At 37.4% G+C, this 17,186-nt stretch overlaps 1 protein-coding gene across 1 annotated transcript; it reads right to left on the bottom strand.

The window, feature by feature from the left end:
* Nucleotides 1–4,604: 4,604 nt before the first annotated feature.
* CHST10 (carbohydrate sulfotransferase 10) lies at nt 4,605–14,773 on the bottom strand (the record flags this gene model as incomplete). The annotated part of the gene is made up of 6 exons (XM_083361604.1): nt 14,662–14,773; nt 13,459–13,594; nt 12,410–12,507; nt 9,326–9,560; nt 7,387–7,492; nt 4,605–5,142 (listed from the first exon to the last, which is right to left on the bottom strand). Exons 2-6 carry the CDS (start codon nt 13,556–13,558, stop codon nt 4,605–4,607), a joined length of 1,077 nt encoding a protein of 358 aa, XP_083217730.1. The 5' UTR covers nt 13,559–13,594; nt 14,662–14,773.
* Between the last annotated feature and the right edge of the window lie 2,413 nt (nt 14,774–17,186).

Raw genomic sequence — 17,186 nt, forward strand, 5'->3', positions numbered from 1 at the left:
CTTACTAGAGCATGTAAAGTATTACTCCAGATTTCCTTTTTTGATGTACTGCTAACTAAAATTTATCTGGTTTGTTCCTCCTGAAAACACAAGGGAACAAACTGTAAGATTTTATTGCTGGTGAACATGAAAGTTATCTTCATCCAACAGAAATAATACCCACATATTATACTTTCCCCTTCATGGGTTACTGCCTTGTCGTGGTGAAGGGGCTTGCGTAATTCAATGAAGCTATGAGCTATGCCGTGCAGGGCCACCCAAGACAGAAAGGTCATAGCAGAGAGTTCTGACAAAACGTGATCCACTGGAGAAGGAAATGGCAACCCACTCCAGTATCTCTGCCATGAAAATCCTATGGACAGTACCAAAAGGCAAAACGATATAACGCTGGAAGATGAGCCCCTCGGGTCGGAAGGCGTCCAATATGCTACTGGGGAAGAGCAGAGTACTAGTAGCGCCAGAAAGAATGAAGAATGGAGTAGCCCTCATAGTCAATAAAAGAGTAGGAAAAGCAATACTGGGATACAGTCCTCAAAATGACAGAATGATCTCAGTTCGAATCCAAGGCAAACCATTCAATATCACAGTAGTCCAAGTCTATGCCCCAACCACCAGTGCTGAAGAGGATGAAATTGACCAGTTTTATGAAGCCCTACAGCACCTTATAGAACTAACACCAAAAAATGATGTCCTTATCATCATGAGGGATTGGAATGCTAAAGTAGGAAGCCAAAAGATAAGCGGAATAACAGGCAAGTTTGGCCTTGGAGTACAAAATTATAGAATTTTGTCAAGAGAATATGATGGTCATAGCAAACACTCTTTTTCAACAACCCAAGAGACGGCTCTACACATGGACATCACCAGACGGTCAACACAGAAATCAGATTGACTATATGATCTGCAGCCAAAGATGGAGGAGCTCTATACAGTCAGTAAAAACAAGACCAGGAGCTTACTGTGGCTCAGCCCATGAGCTTCTCATTGCAAAGTTTAGGCTTAAACTGAAGAAAGTAGGAAAAAGCACTAGGCCACTCAGGTATGAATTAAATCATATCCCTGTTGAATATACAGTAGAGGTGACAAACAGATTTAAGGAATTAGATCTGATAGACAGAGTGCCTGAAGAACTATGGACAGAGGTTCACAACATTGTACAACAGGTAGCAACCAAAACCATCCCAAAGAAAAAGAAATGCAAGAAAGCAAAATGGCTGTCTGAGGAAGCTTTGCAAATAGCTGAGGGAAGGAGGGAAGCGAAAGGCAAGGGAGAAAAAGAAAGATACGCCCAATTGAATGCAGAATTCCAGAGAATAGCTAGAAGAGATAAGAATGCCTTCTTAAATGAACAGTGCAAAGAAATAGAAGAAAACAATAGAATAGGGAGGACCAGAGATCTTTTCAAGAAAATTGGAGAGATGAAGGGAATGTTTCATGCAAAAATGGGCATGATAAAGGACCAAAATGGCAGGGACCTAACAGAGGCAGAAGATACTAAGAAGAGGTGGCAAAATTACACAGAAGAACTATACAAGAATGCGCTTAATGTCCCTGATAATCACAATGAGGTGGTCACTGACCTTGAGCCAGACATCCTAGAATGTGAAGTGAAATGGGCCTTAGAAAAGCTGAGCAACAACAAAGCTAGTGGAGGTGACAGTATTCCAGCTGAGCTATTCAAAATCTTAAAAGACGATGCAGTAAAAGTGCTACACTCAATTTGCCAGCAAATTTGGAAAACTCAACAGTGGCCACAGGATTGGAAAAGATCAGTTTACATTCCAATTCCAAAGAAAGGCAGTGCCAAAGAATGTTCAAAGTACCGCACCATTGCACTCATTTCTCACGCTAGTAAAGTTATGCTTAAAATCCTACAAGCTAGACTCCAGCAGTATGTGGACCAAGAACTACCAGAAGTACAGGCAGGATTTCGAAGAGGCAGAGGAACTAGAGATCAAATTGCCAACATACGTTGGATCATGGAGAAAGCTAGGGAGTTCCAGAAAAACATCTACTTCTGCTTCATTGACTATGCTAAAGCCTTTGATTGTGTGGATCAAAACAAACTTGTGGCAAGTTCTTAAAGAGATGGGCGTACCAGACCATCTTATTTGTCTCTTGAGAAACCTATACTGTATGTGGGCCTAGAAGCAAAACTGGACATGGAACCACTGATAGGTTCAAAATTGGGAAAGGAGTCCGGCAAGGCTGTATACTGTCGCCCTGCCTATTTAACTTATATGCAGAGCACATCATGAGAAAGGCAGGGTTAGAGGAATCAAAAGTTGGAATTAAGATTGCCGGAAGAAATATCAACAACCTAAGATATGCAGATGATACCATTCTAATGGCAGAAAGTGAAGAACTAAAGAGCCTCTTGTTGCGGGTGAAGAAGGAGAGTGAAAAACCTGGGTTGAAACTTAACATTGAGAAAAACAAGATCATGGCATCTGGCCCTCTCTATTCCTGGCAAATAGATGGGGAAGAAATGGAGGTAGTGACAGATTTATTTTCCTGGGCTCCAAGATCACTGCAGATGGGGACTGTAGCCAAGAAATTAAAAAGACGCTTGCTCCTGGGGAGGAAAGCCATGGCAAATCTAGACAGCACACTAAAAAGCAGAGACATCACCCTGTCAGCAAAAGTGCGTATAGTCAAGGCTATGGTCTTCCCAGTTGCAATGTATGGCAGTGGAAGCTGGACCATAAAAAAGGCTGAGCGCCAAAGAATTGAGGCCTTTGAACTGTGGTGCTGGAGAAGACTCCTGTGAGTTCCTTGGACTGCAAGGCGATCAAACCGGTCAGTCCTAGAGGAGATCAACCCTGACTGCTCTTTAGAAGGCCAGATCCTGAAGTTAAAACTCAAATACTCTGGCCACCTAATGAGAAGGAAGGACTCACTTGAGAAGAGCCTAATGCTGGGAAAGGTTGAGGGCAAGAGAAGAAGGGGACGACAGAGAATGAGGTGGCTGGATGGAGTCACTGAAGAAGTAGGCATGAGTCTGAATGGACTCCAGAAGATGGTAGAGGACAGGAAGGCCTGGAGGAACGTTGTCCATAGGGTTGCGATGAGTCAGACACGACTTCGCAGCTAACAACATTATACTTTTATAATCTTGGGCATTTACATTTTATGTTAATATTTCCATTCTTATGCACAGAGACATCAATATTTTGGATTAAGCTGGCTGTTTATTCATTGATGATTTTATATGAAAAATTCTGCTGTGAAAGTATGAAAAGAAACTCATTTGGAAAAATTAAGTATTTGGGGAAGAAGGATAATTTATTTATTTTATGAACCTGTTATAACCAAACCCAGTGGCTGATTGTGAAAACTCCACATAAATTATTGAGCAGAGACAGAATTATGCCTCACGATGAGTATGATGCAACATGTTTATACCAATAGGCACCTGCTTTTCAATTTTGTGATGCTTTATAAGATCAAAATTTGAGAAATCAAAAATGACTTCTATAAGAGAGCCTTGGTGGAGCAGTGGGCTAATGCCTCCTTAAGTAACACCAGCTGCCTGCAATTAGTGCAGGTTGGCATCCCACCAGGCTCAAGGTTGACTCAGCCTTCCATCCTTCCGAGGTAGGTAAAATGAGGACCCAGATTGTTGGGGGCAATTAAGCTGACTTTGTAATAATGCCGCTTGGGGGTGTGTGAAAGCCCTAATAAGCAGGCATATACATAGAATGAAGGCTACTGCTAAGATTGTAAGCCGCCCTGAGTCTTCGGAGAAGGGCGGGATATAAATGGAATTAAAATAAAAAATAAAAAATAAGGTGTTACACATTAAATAAGTATACCTATGGAAGCTTGCTGCCTCATCCATATGTATGGTTATTTCTTAAAGTAAGAAATCCAAAAAATAAGCTAGGTTTCAATAGAACATTGATCTCATTCATTATGGCAACTTTATAATAGCACCACTGGGGAATAGGATTAGCAAATGCATAGGCTTGATGGTCCTATGCAGTCAATACTGTACTGGGATTTATTTAAGATTACTCAGCAAATGAAGAATCATTTTTAGTGTCTAAAAATTTCTTCAATGGCATCTATAGCTTATCTTGCAAAAGATTTTTAACCTCATGATAACTCAAGAGTTCACAAATTAAAATTTGCGCAACCATTATTTCCTGAATGAATAACAGTAAGCAACTATCCATCACAAGACTACAGCGAAAGGACCTTCAAATTGATTCCATGGTAGGATCTGAAGTATTTTCCTTAAATTAAACAGTACTTACCAATCTGTTTGGTCTCCACAGATTTGTACAGCCATTGACATAAGTGGTATTTCCTGCCCTTTCTAAATGTTTGGTTTTGTATTCATATCAAATTTCTTTACAGATTACTTCATTCATTCTCAGTTGGATAAAGAAAGTCTGACACTATCTTTGTAATTTTTGCACTGCTGTAGCAGTCATTTTTTAATGACTAATTGGCAGTTCTTTGTGGCTCCTATTGCAAATATTCAATAAATGCAAGGAACATTTGGAAAATTCTAGAAATGTTGCAATAATGAGAGTCTCATTTACACAGTATATGTTTACAATTATGATTTAGATTCATTTGCCCAGAATTTCTAGATACTAGTTTAGTAGAAAATCTGGTTCTTGATAGCCAAAAAGATTAAAATCTCCTTCAAAGCGGGCATAAAGGCGCCTTATGTCTCTCTTGCTTATGCCTGAAAAATAGTGTTCCACTTTTGTTTTGTTATATATTGTTATGCCTGGAGGAATTGTAGGATAAGATACCAGATGGTCAATTCCTGCTTCCTTTAAGATGTATGGTGCATCTTCCTCCAAAGTTTCATGATGTCCAATTACACTATATGTTATTTCACAGGGGGCACATAGTTCAACATAGGTTAACCAATGAATTATATGATCTCCAAATTGTATATCTAACCATCGATGATTTGGATCACCTAGGTAGCGCACGAAGTCCTCAAATTGTAGTCCTTTAGTCTCAGTGCGGTTCTTTCTATATTTTCGAATAATTCCAGGAGCAATTTCATGTCTATACCAAGGTTCAAATCTAGGATTGTGGACAAATTTATCCTTAAATGCAGAAATAAGCCTTTCAAAAGGGTCTCTTACGATGAAGAACTTGAAATACAATTTCAATCTAAATGGAAAACATAAGCAAAAATAATCGTAGATAGTATTTTAAAATTTACTGGAAATTCAGTTTACAACAGTGCTGATTTGCCCATGTTCCTCTCTTAATGACTACAGTAGCAAATGATGTGCAACTGAGGCATCACATAGTGACTACGAACAGGGTAAATGTACTGGTTAGGGAAAATTTTAAATTTTGATGTTAGGCATGTTTGCATACAATTCAGCTGAGAAATCTGCAAATATTAAGATCTTTGATTGCTTCCAGTTACAATGACAGAATAGTATTATAGAACAGATGGTCCTCCCTTAATGATGTAATTGAGACTGGCAATTCACAACTATGTTGACTTAAGCACAGTTGCAGCAATTCCAGTTGCTATCATGAGGTGACTTTCATGTGGCTGCAGCATCCCATGGCCATTTGCAACCTCCTGCCAGTTTCTCTATTGACTTTACTTGATGGAAGTTAGCAATGAAGGTCACAAATACTGTGATCATTGGAATTGCAAGCTGATTGCTAAGTCAGTCATGATCGCATGATTGTGGGACACTGCGATGGTTGCAACTGTTAGGAACAGTTGTAAATCCCGTGGTTCATCATTACCATCACTTTGAATGGTCGCTGAAATAGTACAATTACTATTGTAATTGGTTCCCAGACTGATAAAAACTGCTAACTTCTCCATTTTAAGTAAAAGATTTACCACCTTGCAGGATTACAGGAAGGCTCTTAGAAAATTAAGGCGTTTGTATATATCACGCAGGTATCTATTGGTTCTAAATGCAGAATAATTTAGTTGTTGAAATTGTTACAACACTATCCTTTTCTTCTCAATAAGTCTTGTTAAAGAGAGCTCCTTAAGAATAATGTTTGGAAAGAATCAAGGCATTGTTTGGCCACTGGTAGGCAATGGCCAGAGAACCTGATAGGAATCTGTCAGCAGGATTTACTCGTTGTATGTTTTGTTCAAAGAAGTGCACAGTCAAACTTCTATCACTGAACAGAAATCTGTTCACTTAATAAGGAATGCAGCTGCTAAAATTGAAAAAATAGCAAAAAATATAGAGATGCAATGAAATCAAATTGTACAAATAGTATCCTTAAAAGACTATTTAAATAGATGACAATATCAACATATATTTTTTTCTTCTAGTTCTGCTCCTAAGACTATACAGGTAGGTAGTCCTTGCTTAGTGACTGCCTCCTTTAGTGATTGTTTACAATTATGACAGATGAAGTAAGATCATAAGCAAATTGTGGTTTCACTTAACAACTGCTTTGCTTAACCACTGAATTGCTGGTCCCAATTGTAGTTGTTAAACAAAGATTTCCTGTGATCAAATTATGTTTCGCAGTTATATCTTATTTTTAAGATCTATTATTAAGATAGCAAATGCTTTCAAGGCCAGTTATAAATATCATTTATTATCAAGATTAAGTGATTGTTTTTTTTAAATGAAGTAACTAACCATCACTCAGATGCTTGTTTTTCACAGAACTATTGCTTGTAAAGATCTGTGTTTTTGTGTGTAAGGAGAGGCAGCTGTCCTGTCTTCCACATGATTTCTTAGAAATCCCAAAGCAGTGCTTTATAGCTATACTCTCTCTTCTAAAGCCAAGATGTGAAATGCAAAATAGTGAGATTTTATAGCATACTGGTCTTACTACAATTTTAGTGGTTTTTGTATAACTGTGAGCCTATACAGGGACAACACAGATCACCATCCAAAGCTATAATATAGGTAGCCCTTAACTTACAACAGTTCATTTAGGGACTGTTCAAAGTTACAGCGACATTGAAAAAAGTGACATGATGTTTCATCCTTGCAGCATTCCCGTGGTCATGTTATTTACATTAAGATGCGTGACAACTGGTTCATATTTATGACAGTTGCAGTGTCCTGGGATAATATGATCCCCTTCTGCAACCTTCTGACAAGCAAAGTCAATGGGGAAGACAGATTCACTAACTTAACAACTGCAGTGATTCATTTAAATGTGGCAAGAAAAGTTGTAATGTGGGTCAAAACTCACTTAACAAGTTTCTCACTTAACATAAATTCTGGGCTCAGTTGTGGTTGTAAATTGAGGACTACTTGTACAGCCTTTTCTGATTATTGATATTTAAGAGTCTATGGGAATGGGCAGCTATAATACATTTAAATAATAATCATAAACTGCACAAATGATCAAAAATGAGATTTTCATAATGGAAGGTTTTCAAAGACACATTAAAATACTACTTACCTTTTTTTAATTTCAGAATCACTGAAGGAAGATAAGCGTGGAAGACCGTTCTTCTCATGGTCATGCACAATGTTTTCAGGGATCTCACTGATGGAAGGAAAAGCTCCTGAGAAAATAAGTTAGAACTTGCTCTTACAATGGCACCTTTCAGTCCATTCCCATTATGATATACACTAGTGGCTGTCATGATTATTTATTTGTTAATAGGTAAAAACAGATCAGGTCTTGGTGACTTCATGGAAATGTCTATCAGTTTGCTGGTACCTACTTATGGTACCTACATTCTACTTTCCAGTCCAGTCTCCATGTCCTGATAATTGCTATTAAGTTTCTTATCTTCCTACAATCCAGGCCTGAACCCCAGGTCGCTCTTTAAAAAATGGAAAGCTCAATGAATTGTTTTTATCATGATTGCAAGTTTCCATATAGTAATAGGGTTTCTATTCCAAGACACTGCGTATTGGTGTAATCTCTTTCAGCTATCAGCATGCCAGACTATAACATTCTGTGTGGAAGTTATTTTATCTCAAAGTCTGACCAATTACTGAATCTGGAACTGCAACATCTGGATCCAAAAAATACAGTGGGTTAGTTATACTATTTTTTTTAGATATGGGCAGAAAATCAGATTCGTATTACTGACATGTGATTAGCCAATTCTTTGATTTCATACTACCCAGAGTTATGTGTAACTCTCCATTACAGCCTTATGCTTGAAAAATATATTAGCCAGAGTAGAAGCATACAGGTAGTTCAGTAAGTGTGGCCTGTCCTTAAGCCAAAATCCAATATTGTAGAAATCTGTTTGCACACTACGACTTTTTTCCCCTTTATTTCTAACAACAGATCTTGTCATCCTATCTACTCCAAAGGGTTTTCAATTTTTAAGAAAGACTCTGAGGGACCAGAAATTACCTATTTAGATCCACTGCCAGAAAGAAGTCCATCAAAAGAAGAGTTTAATTACAATATTTTAATTATAGCTCCCAAAATCAAATTTTTCAAAGCAATATTGTCTTTCACATAATATCCACATGGAATTGAGTTGGACCTGTTTCACTGCCTACTTAGTTTTCTATTAAAGGTGCTACTAAAATAAATTAAAATGTTATTACTTTGCTTTATAGTGGTTCCTTGGTGTTCGTTATTTTTACAAACTATTTTATTTATTATAATTTGCCCTGAACTAAATGTTACCAATAATTCAAAATGAATTCAATGATAATATGATAACCGAAAGCATTATCTGTTCCTTCTAAGGAGGATAGGCTGTCAGACACCCATCTATATCTCTATCTCAGGTAGATGTGGTACTACTGCTCACATGATTTAAAATAAAATTGAACAAACATTCTACCAAAGAACCTGTATATATTCCCTAAAGATGGTGTTAGGTTCAAGTAATAAACAATTGCTCAATTCTAAAAAAATAGATATACACATTTAAGCTATTGATTTGTATTAATTCCAGCTGTGGAAGCCATAATTTTCCAGTAGAAATTAAAACATGGAAACGTTGCAAACATTTTTGCAATCATCCTCTTCTCCCTTATCTCCAGAGTTTATGCTGCGAAGAATCCTGGGGATCTTGAGAGCTTTAAATTAAAGCTTTAAGTTTAAGGTACCTGTGTGATACCTTAGTTGTCTAACTTTTGAAGGTTAGCATAATTTCACCTGTATTAATCCCAGCACATAATCATTTCACAAAATAAACAAGACAGGAAGCCTAATATATGTAAAGTTCTTTGGGGTGGGCAATGGCAGCTAGAACTAGGCTAGGATATTTGAAGCAGCTTTCAAACAAAATATAAAATGCCAAAAATAAAAATGTATTCCATTGAATTATATTATTTTTATGTTTTGCCGTTTGAAATTTTTGAAATCTTTATTTGTTGTCTAAGCAATCACACATTTGAAACTTTAAAAGCTAGCTAAATACCATTTAAAACAATCAAGACTTTTTTCCACTGAGTATTGCCAACTTTTGGAGTTTGACAGAAGAGGATCTTGTGCTTGTCACATACAAAAATTCGGTCCAAAACAAATTTGGAAACAGTAGTATGGGTGAGGTTTTTCAGAGATGCATCTTGGCAGACATTCCTGAGTAGTTCAAGCCTCTCCATATGGACCAGGCCTTCATGTATGAGGTCTTCAGATAGACTTTTTCCTATTGACTTGATATAAAAAGGGATTGGGATGGTAGAAGAAAAAGAGCAAAAATCATTTTGCATTTTCAATGTTCAACTCATAGAAGAAAATCTAGCATTTCAAATATATACAGGTAGCCCTCAACTTACATCCATTCATTTAGTGACCAAAGTTATAACAGGACTGAAAAAAGTGACTTAGGACCGTTTTTCACATGACCTTTGTAGCATCCCCATGGTCATGAGATTAAAATTCATATGCTTGGCAACTGGCATGTATAGTTGCAGTGTGAATTGGGAAGTCAGATTCATTTAATGTCCCTGATAATCACGATGAGGTGGTCCCTGACCTCGAGCCAGACATCCTAGAATCTGAAATGAAATGGGCCTTAGAAAAGCTGAGCAACAACAAAGCTAGTGGAGGTGACAGTATTCCAGCTGAGCTATTCAAAATCTTAAAAGACGATGCAGTAAAAGTGCTACACTCAATTTGCCAGCAAATTTGGAAAACTCAACAGTGGCCACAGGATTGGAAAAGATCAGTTTACATTCCAATTCCAAAGAAAGGCAGTGCCAAAGAACGTTCAACCTATTGCACCATTGCACTTATTTCTCACGCTAGTAAAGTTATGCTTAAAATCCTACAAGCTAGACTCCAGCAGTATGTGGATCGAGAACTACCAGAAGTACAGGCAGAATTTCGAAGAGGCAGAGGAACTAGAGATCAAATTGCCAAATTGTACGCTGGATCATGGAGAAAGCTAGAGAGTTCCAGAAAAACATCTATTTTTGCTTCATTGACTATGCTAAAGCCTTTGATTGTGTGGATCATAACAAACTGTGGCAAGTTCTTAAAGAGATGGGCGTACCAGACCATCTTATTTGTCTCTTGAGAAACCTATATGTGGGCCAAGAAGCAACAGTGAGAACTGGACATGGAACCACTGATTGGTTCAAAATTGGGAAAGGAGTCCAGCAAGGGTGTATACTGTCACCCTGCCTATTTAACTTATATGCAGAGCACATCATGAGAAAGGCAGGACTAGATGAATCAAAAGTTGGAATTAAGATTGCCGAAGAAATATCAACAACCTAAGATATGCAGATGATACCACTCTAATGGCAGAAAGTGAAGAAGAACTAAAGAGCCTCTTGTTGCAGGTGAAGAAGGAGAGTGCAAAACTTGGGTTGAAACTTAACATTAAGAAAACCAAGATCATGGCATCCGGCCCTCTCTATTCCTGACAAATAGATGGGGAAGAAACAGAGGTAGTGACAGATTTTATTTTCCTGGGCTCCAAGATCACTGCAGATGGAAACTGTAGCCAAGAAATTAAAAGACGCTTGCTCCTCGGGAGGAATGCCATGACAAATCTAGACAGCACACTAAAAAGCAGAGACATCACCCTGTCAGCAAAAGTGTGTATAGTCAAGGCTATGGTCTTCCCAGTTGCAATGTATGGTAGTGAAAGTTGGACCATAAGAAAGGCCGAGTGCCAAGGCCTTTGAGCTATGGTGCTGGAGAAGACTCCTGTGAGTCCCTTGGACTGCAAGGCGATCAAACCGGTCAGTCCTAGAGGAGATCAACCCTCACTGCTCTTTAGAAGGCCAGATCCTGAAGCTAAAACTCAAATACTTTGGCCACCTAATGAAAAGGAAGGACTCACTGGAGAAGAGCCTAATGCTGGGAAAGATTGAGGGCAAGAGAAGAAGGGGACGACAGAGAATGAGGTGGCTGGATGGAGTCACTGAAGCAGTAGGCGTGAGCTTAAATGGACTCCAGAAGATGGTAGAGGACAGGAAAGCCTGGAGGAACATTGTCCATAGGGTCGCGATGGGTCGGACACAACTTCGCAGCTAATAACAAAAAATTCATTTAACAACTAATACTAACTTAACCGCTGCAGCAATTCACTTAATAACTAGCACGAAAGGTTGCAAAATGGGGCAAAACTCACTTAGCAATTGTCTTGCTTAGAAATTTTGGGGTCAATTGTAGTTGTAAGTTGAGGACTGCCTGTACAAGGTTTCTAAAGGTCAGTGTTACTGTTTTGAAATTGCCACTTCTGTCAAGCTGATGCAAAGTAGTTTGATTTCATCAGCAGCAAAATAAAATTTTAGAAATTGAGTGAATTTACAAATAAATGGGGAACACAATATTCTAAATGAATGAATTTTTTTTTTCGCACCATAGAAAGAAAAAGGAAGATGGTTTTCACTTTACTTATAAGAATAAAGCAAAAAAGTTCCAAAGTGCAGTGTTTAAATTTTTTAATTTTAATTTTAAATGAAAAACTGAAGTACAATTTTGAAACTTTTAGAACTTTTAAATCTGTTCTAAAAACTGTTACAGAAAATGGTACTCCAATCTGTTATTATATTATGTTTAACAGATAAGCCTGCTTAGAAATCTATCCCTGATTATATACAAAAATACAAAATATCGTGTTTTAAAATATCAACATAACCCAATAATGCAGTAAAATTTTAATTCATAAAACAATACCAAAACAGTTTTTAAAACTAAAACAGGTCAATTCCTGGACAATAAAGCAAGAGAAAATTGCTTTTGAACAGAAGGCACAACAGATGGCTACAGTGATGCTTTGCTCATAAATCTCTATAGTATTTGGCTGACTGGTTCTAGGAACCAGTTACAATTTAACACAGGGGTGTCAAACTGCCGGCCCATGGGCCGGATGCATCATAGCGAAACCGTGTCTACCCAATTGCCGGCAATGGCAAAAAAGTCACGATACTACACATCATGTGACGTTGCGAGTTTGACACCCCTAATCTAACACAATGAAATATGACATAGAGAACTCTTAAACCATACCATTTGTTTAACCTTTCAACCTGTTCTTTTTATATACCTGAAATTGTCCAGGCAGCCTCTTCTCTTTTGTTACGTGACCTTTTCCTACCTCAGTTATAGTTGTTGGTATTACTGGCTCTTGCTTGGCACCGTGAACTAGATGAAGAAAACAGCAACTGAAGAAAAACAAACTTTTTTCCCTTCATACTGCATAAACAATTTGATCACAACCATAAAATTATAATTAAGTTACTCTTCAAATCAGCTGTAATTCAAGATTTTAAATAGAATTCAAATTATTTAAAAAAACAAATTTCATGATTTGGAAAACCTTAGTGTAATGACCTCTGAAACCAGATTCTCCAAACTTGTCACCTACATGCATTGAGAATAATTCCCCATCTTCTCAGACAGTTATGCTTGTGTTGTTTCTTAAACCAAGTCTGAAAAGATGTTATTTTTACCACAAAGACTGAATTTTAGACTAGGGAGGAACATAAAAAAGGGAAACATCACAAAATTATGTAACTCTTGCAAAGTGGATTGGAAGATGCTAACATTAAAACCATTCTAGTCTGTGAAAGGGAACAGGGTTAGAAGTACTGTAATATAATAGAACTAAGCAAAAATCTTTCCTATAGGAAAGGATATAAATGAATTTAACATCTATGTGCAAGTATTACAAGTTAATTTGAAAAGGAATAGTACACAAAATACTCTGATATGCCAAAATAATTCAGTATCTGTACCTTTCCATACAAAATTAAAATTCTATCAAATCTTTTTCATCTTCATTTTCTTAGATGGAGTTCAATGTTGAAAGAAATAAGGAATAATTGTAATATTCAACATTTAGACATTTGCCAAAAACAAAAGCAGAAAATATCCAAGAAAAAGTGGGAATCATCTGCATAACTATTTCACTGTTGCAACTCACAGGCAAGTTGCATCATGTTTTAGACTTAAAAGTCAACATAATGAAAAAAAAAGGAATGGATAGGAAAAACCAAAACTAGGAAATCTGTTTAATTTCTCTCACACCATTTTGGACACAAAAATTGTTCAGTGATTACTTGCATTAATAAGAATAAAGTTGAATCAACTTACCATCAGGATCTTTGAAGGTCAGTGTGATGAACTTGCTAGCAACCATGAACATGAATATTACCCAAAAGCATGCAGCTAACAGCAGCCACCGGTGGTGCATGATGTCAGATATAAGCCATGTAACTTCTGTTAGTTTCTGCTTTTTAAAAGCCACAAAAATAAATTAATGTGTACCCTTTTATTTATTTTATGAGCAGTCTCTACAAATAACAAAAGATCTCTGAAATATAGAATACTCTGTGTAAGGGGTCTAATAGCACAGCCTTTAAACTACCGATGGTGTTTGTCTTCTTGTATTATTTTTGCAGAAATGAGAAATCCATTTAGTTGCCCTAAATTTCAGTATGTTCTCATCTATATGGAGAATTAAAGAAATGTTCCTATATAACAAAGGAAAGTTTTGAATGCAATATATAGCAGCTTAGATATTTTAGTGTAAGTTTGCATAGATAGAGGAAAAAATGTGGTTCCCCTTCTTTGTTATTAAGTTTACTGCATAACCATTCAAATTTAGCAATATGATTTGCCATCCTGAACATATCTGAATAGGTTAATTTAAAAAATAAGAATTATAACTGCTGGAAAAAGCTTTAGCAATAGTATCAAATGTTATAGAATTAGACTGCTACTGAGCTCAGCTATTCAAATAAGCAAGCATATTTGATCAGGCATGACAAAAAAATTTCCTAAATTTATTTTTCTAATTTTCCTACAATTGAAAGGTAATCCTGCAATTTCAAAACTTTTTCCCCATATCAGGTAATTTTGAAAATACATACAGATGTGCTGTGTTTCTATGAATTAATATTCTTATGAATAAATCAGTTTTTAGTAAGTCCTATCAACACTGTTGTTTGCACAATGCTCACTCACAACAAATTTGTGAAGATAACAGCACAGAATTAAGAAGCCCAATAACCATACAATCATATATTACCCAGAATAAGCTGAATAGGACTCTGCTTAGTGAAGTGTGTATACAACAGCATAACTGTCACAATGCAGCTGAGGATCCTCATATATTATTATATGTGATCTACTTGTTAATAACATAATACATTTTACCATAGGTGGATGATTATGTTACTTTTTTCCCCATAAAACCTTTAAAACTGCCTAAACACTTGAGGTATTTGGTAGAAGCTACAGAAATTCTTTGGGGAAGTTGTGAACATTTCTTTGCAGTGACTGAGTAGTACCCACTACTTTTGTCCTCAAGTATCAATCCTTAGGCCTTTCATATCTAACAGGAGATGAAAGATGGCTTGTATTGATTGATTATTCTTCACAAAGGTTCCAACATGTGGGAAAAGACCCCCGGCCAGGAATCAGTTCAGGATGCCTCCAGACTGGCCAGGGTTAAGCACCAGGTAGGGGGTGTTCAGACTTGGCCAGAACTGCTCAGTTGTGCCAGGGTAGCTGCCTCAGGAAATGCAGGAGGTCTGAAATAAAGCAAGGAGGAAGGTGGGCCTGAGGGGATTGGAGTAAAGCCAACACAAAGCAGATAGTGATTCCTGAGATAGGCAGTTCAATTTATTTGTTTGTTTTATATGTTACTCATGTTTCAAAGCAACTCTGGGTGGCTTAGAGTGTTAAAAGCATTAAAATAAAAGACATTTTTTTAAAAAACAATAAAAATGGAAATTACAATCAAAACAGAATTATAGTTAAAAGATGGAGAAGGAGGGAGCAGGATGTACAGGGGAGAAAGTATTGTCTCTTAATTCATAACCAGTGTGATGCTTCCTATTGGGTCCCCAAGCCATTTTCAGAATCAGGTCTTCAGGCACTTACGGAAGGTCGAAAAGGTGGGAATCGACATCTGACCATCACATCAGATGGTCAGATGTTCCAAAAGGCAGGTGCCATGGCAGAGAAGACCCTTCTCCTGGACTCCACCAGGCAGAATTCTTTGACTAACAGGGCCTGTAGCATGCCTCCTCTGATGACACAGGTGGGGTGGGGTGCATATATTACATTATCCTCAGGATAAGACAAAATTGAGTACTGGTGTGTATTTTATTAATAATTTGGCATAATTGTTTATATGAATCTTATAAAATAATTACCATTATTTTACTATCCACTGATATTAATCTAATATGGGTAAGGAAAAGACAACTGAAATTAATGTACTGTTTTTCTTTCTATCAATCTGAATGACAATTGCTCCTCCAAACACTTTTTTTCTCCAAACAGCAGCTTGAAGCAAGATTAATTGGTTTCTTTCCTTCAAAATAAAATTTATAGGGCTCTGAAACTATCAAAGGGTAAATTCTAAGTTCATGTTTATTTTCCAGCTTCTATTAATATACAGGTAGTCCTTGAGTTATAACCAGTTGCTTAGCAACTGCTGGAAGTCACAACACCCCCCCCAAAAGATTCAGGCTTATGATCAAATTCTAGATTTCTGTCAGCTGGTCACATGATCATATTTTGGATGACTGTCAACTATCCAACATTTACAGCCATTTCAAGTACCACGTGGTCACACAACTATGATTTACATTTTTGCTGAAAATCATCATTTACTTCCAGTTTTCAGCAAAAATGCCTCATAACAAAAATAGGTTTGTGTAATTGTCGTGGCATTTGCTTAACGTACGGTGCAAAAAAGGTCATAAAATTAGATTGTTTATGTCAGAGGTCCCTAACTTTTGAGCACCAGGGACCGTTCCGTGGAGAGAGGTTTTTCTGCGGACCAGAGGGGGTGTGGTTTCATGTACTACCTGCATCCCATGGATGGGGCTTTCCTTGTTTGTGCGGCCGTGCCAGTCCATGGACCGGGGGTTGGGGACCCCTGGGTTATGTGATGACTCACACTAGGACCTTCTTGGCTTACAACTGTTAATTGGCAGGCTTCATTATAGTTCTAAGTCAAGTACAATCTATACAAAAGACTTGGCTTTGGCCTAAAGACCAAATTGTATTTTCATATGGAAGCAAGTAGTTTGATGCAAAGGAGATATTCTCCTTCACCACAGGACTTCCAGCTCCTCCCATGTTCTAGAGCAGACATGTCAAACTCGCGATGCCACATGTCGCGCAACGTATCAGTACAGTTTTGCCATTGCCGGCAATGGGGTGGGTGTGGCTTCTGGATACGTCCGGCTGACAGGCTGGCAGTTTGACACCCCTGTGCTAGAGGCTGATTAAACAAAAATTATACTATCTCTTCTCCTGCTTTATACCCTCAGGAAATTCCCATGTGGCTTACAGCTCAGCAGTCTCAATACCAGATTTTGACAAATGCCTAAATCTTTGGGTCTAGCCATCAATCAAAATTTTCCTATCCCACATTTGGGATAGTGAGGTTTGCGGGTGATGGTGGAAAATAAAATCAAGTGAATCTATCAGTCAGTTTCCCTAACTTGTCCTACAGTAAACCCCCATTAATTTGGGCAGCTATATAAATCTGATTAATGAATTAATAAATAACTGTAACAGTCCTCATGAGGACTATGTAACATATATAGGCCCGGAGGAAAATGCTTGTTACACACTCATGAGAGAGAACCTAATAAATCATAAGTGAGGAATTGGGATTAGACCTAGTACCACTGCATGTTATTGAATAGTCAATTCTTACAGCACTATATTATTGTTCCTGTGATTTTATTTTTGTATGGGATTTATTTTATATTTTTCATGTGAGTCACCGAGATTCATTTTTAATTTTCCCAGAATGCAAAGTATATTTAATAAATACCTACTTATTTCAAACTTGA

This window comes from Vipera ursinii, assembly GCF_947247035.1.
Source record: "Vipera ursinii genome assembly, chromosome: 4".
NCBI lineage: Eukaryota > Metazoa > Chordata > Lepidosauria > Squamata > Viperidae > Vipera > Vipera ursinii.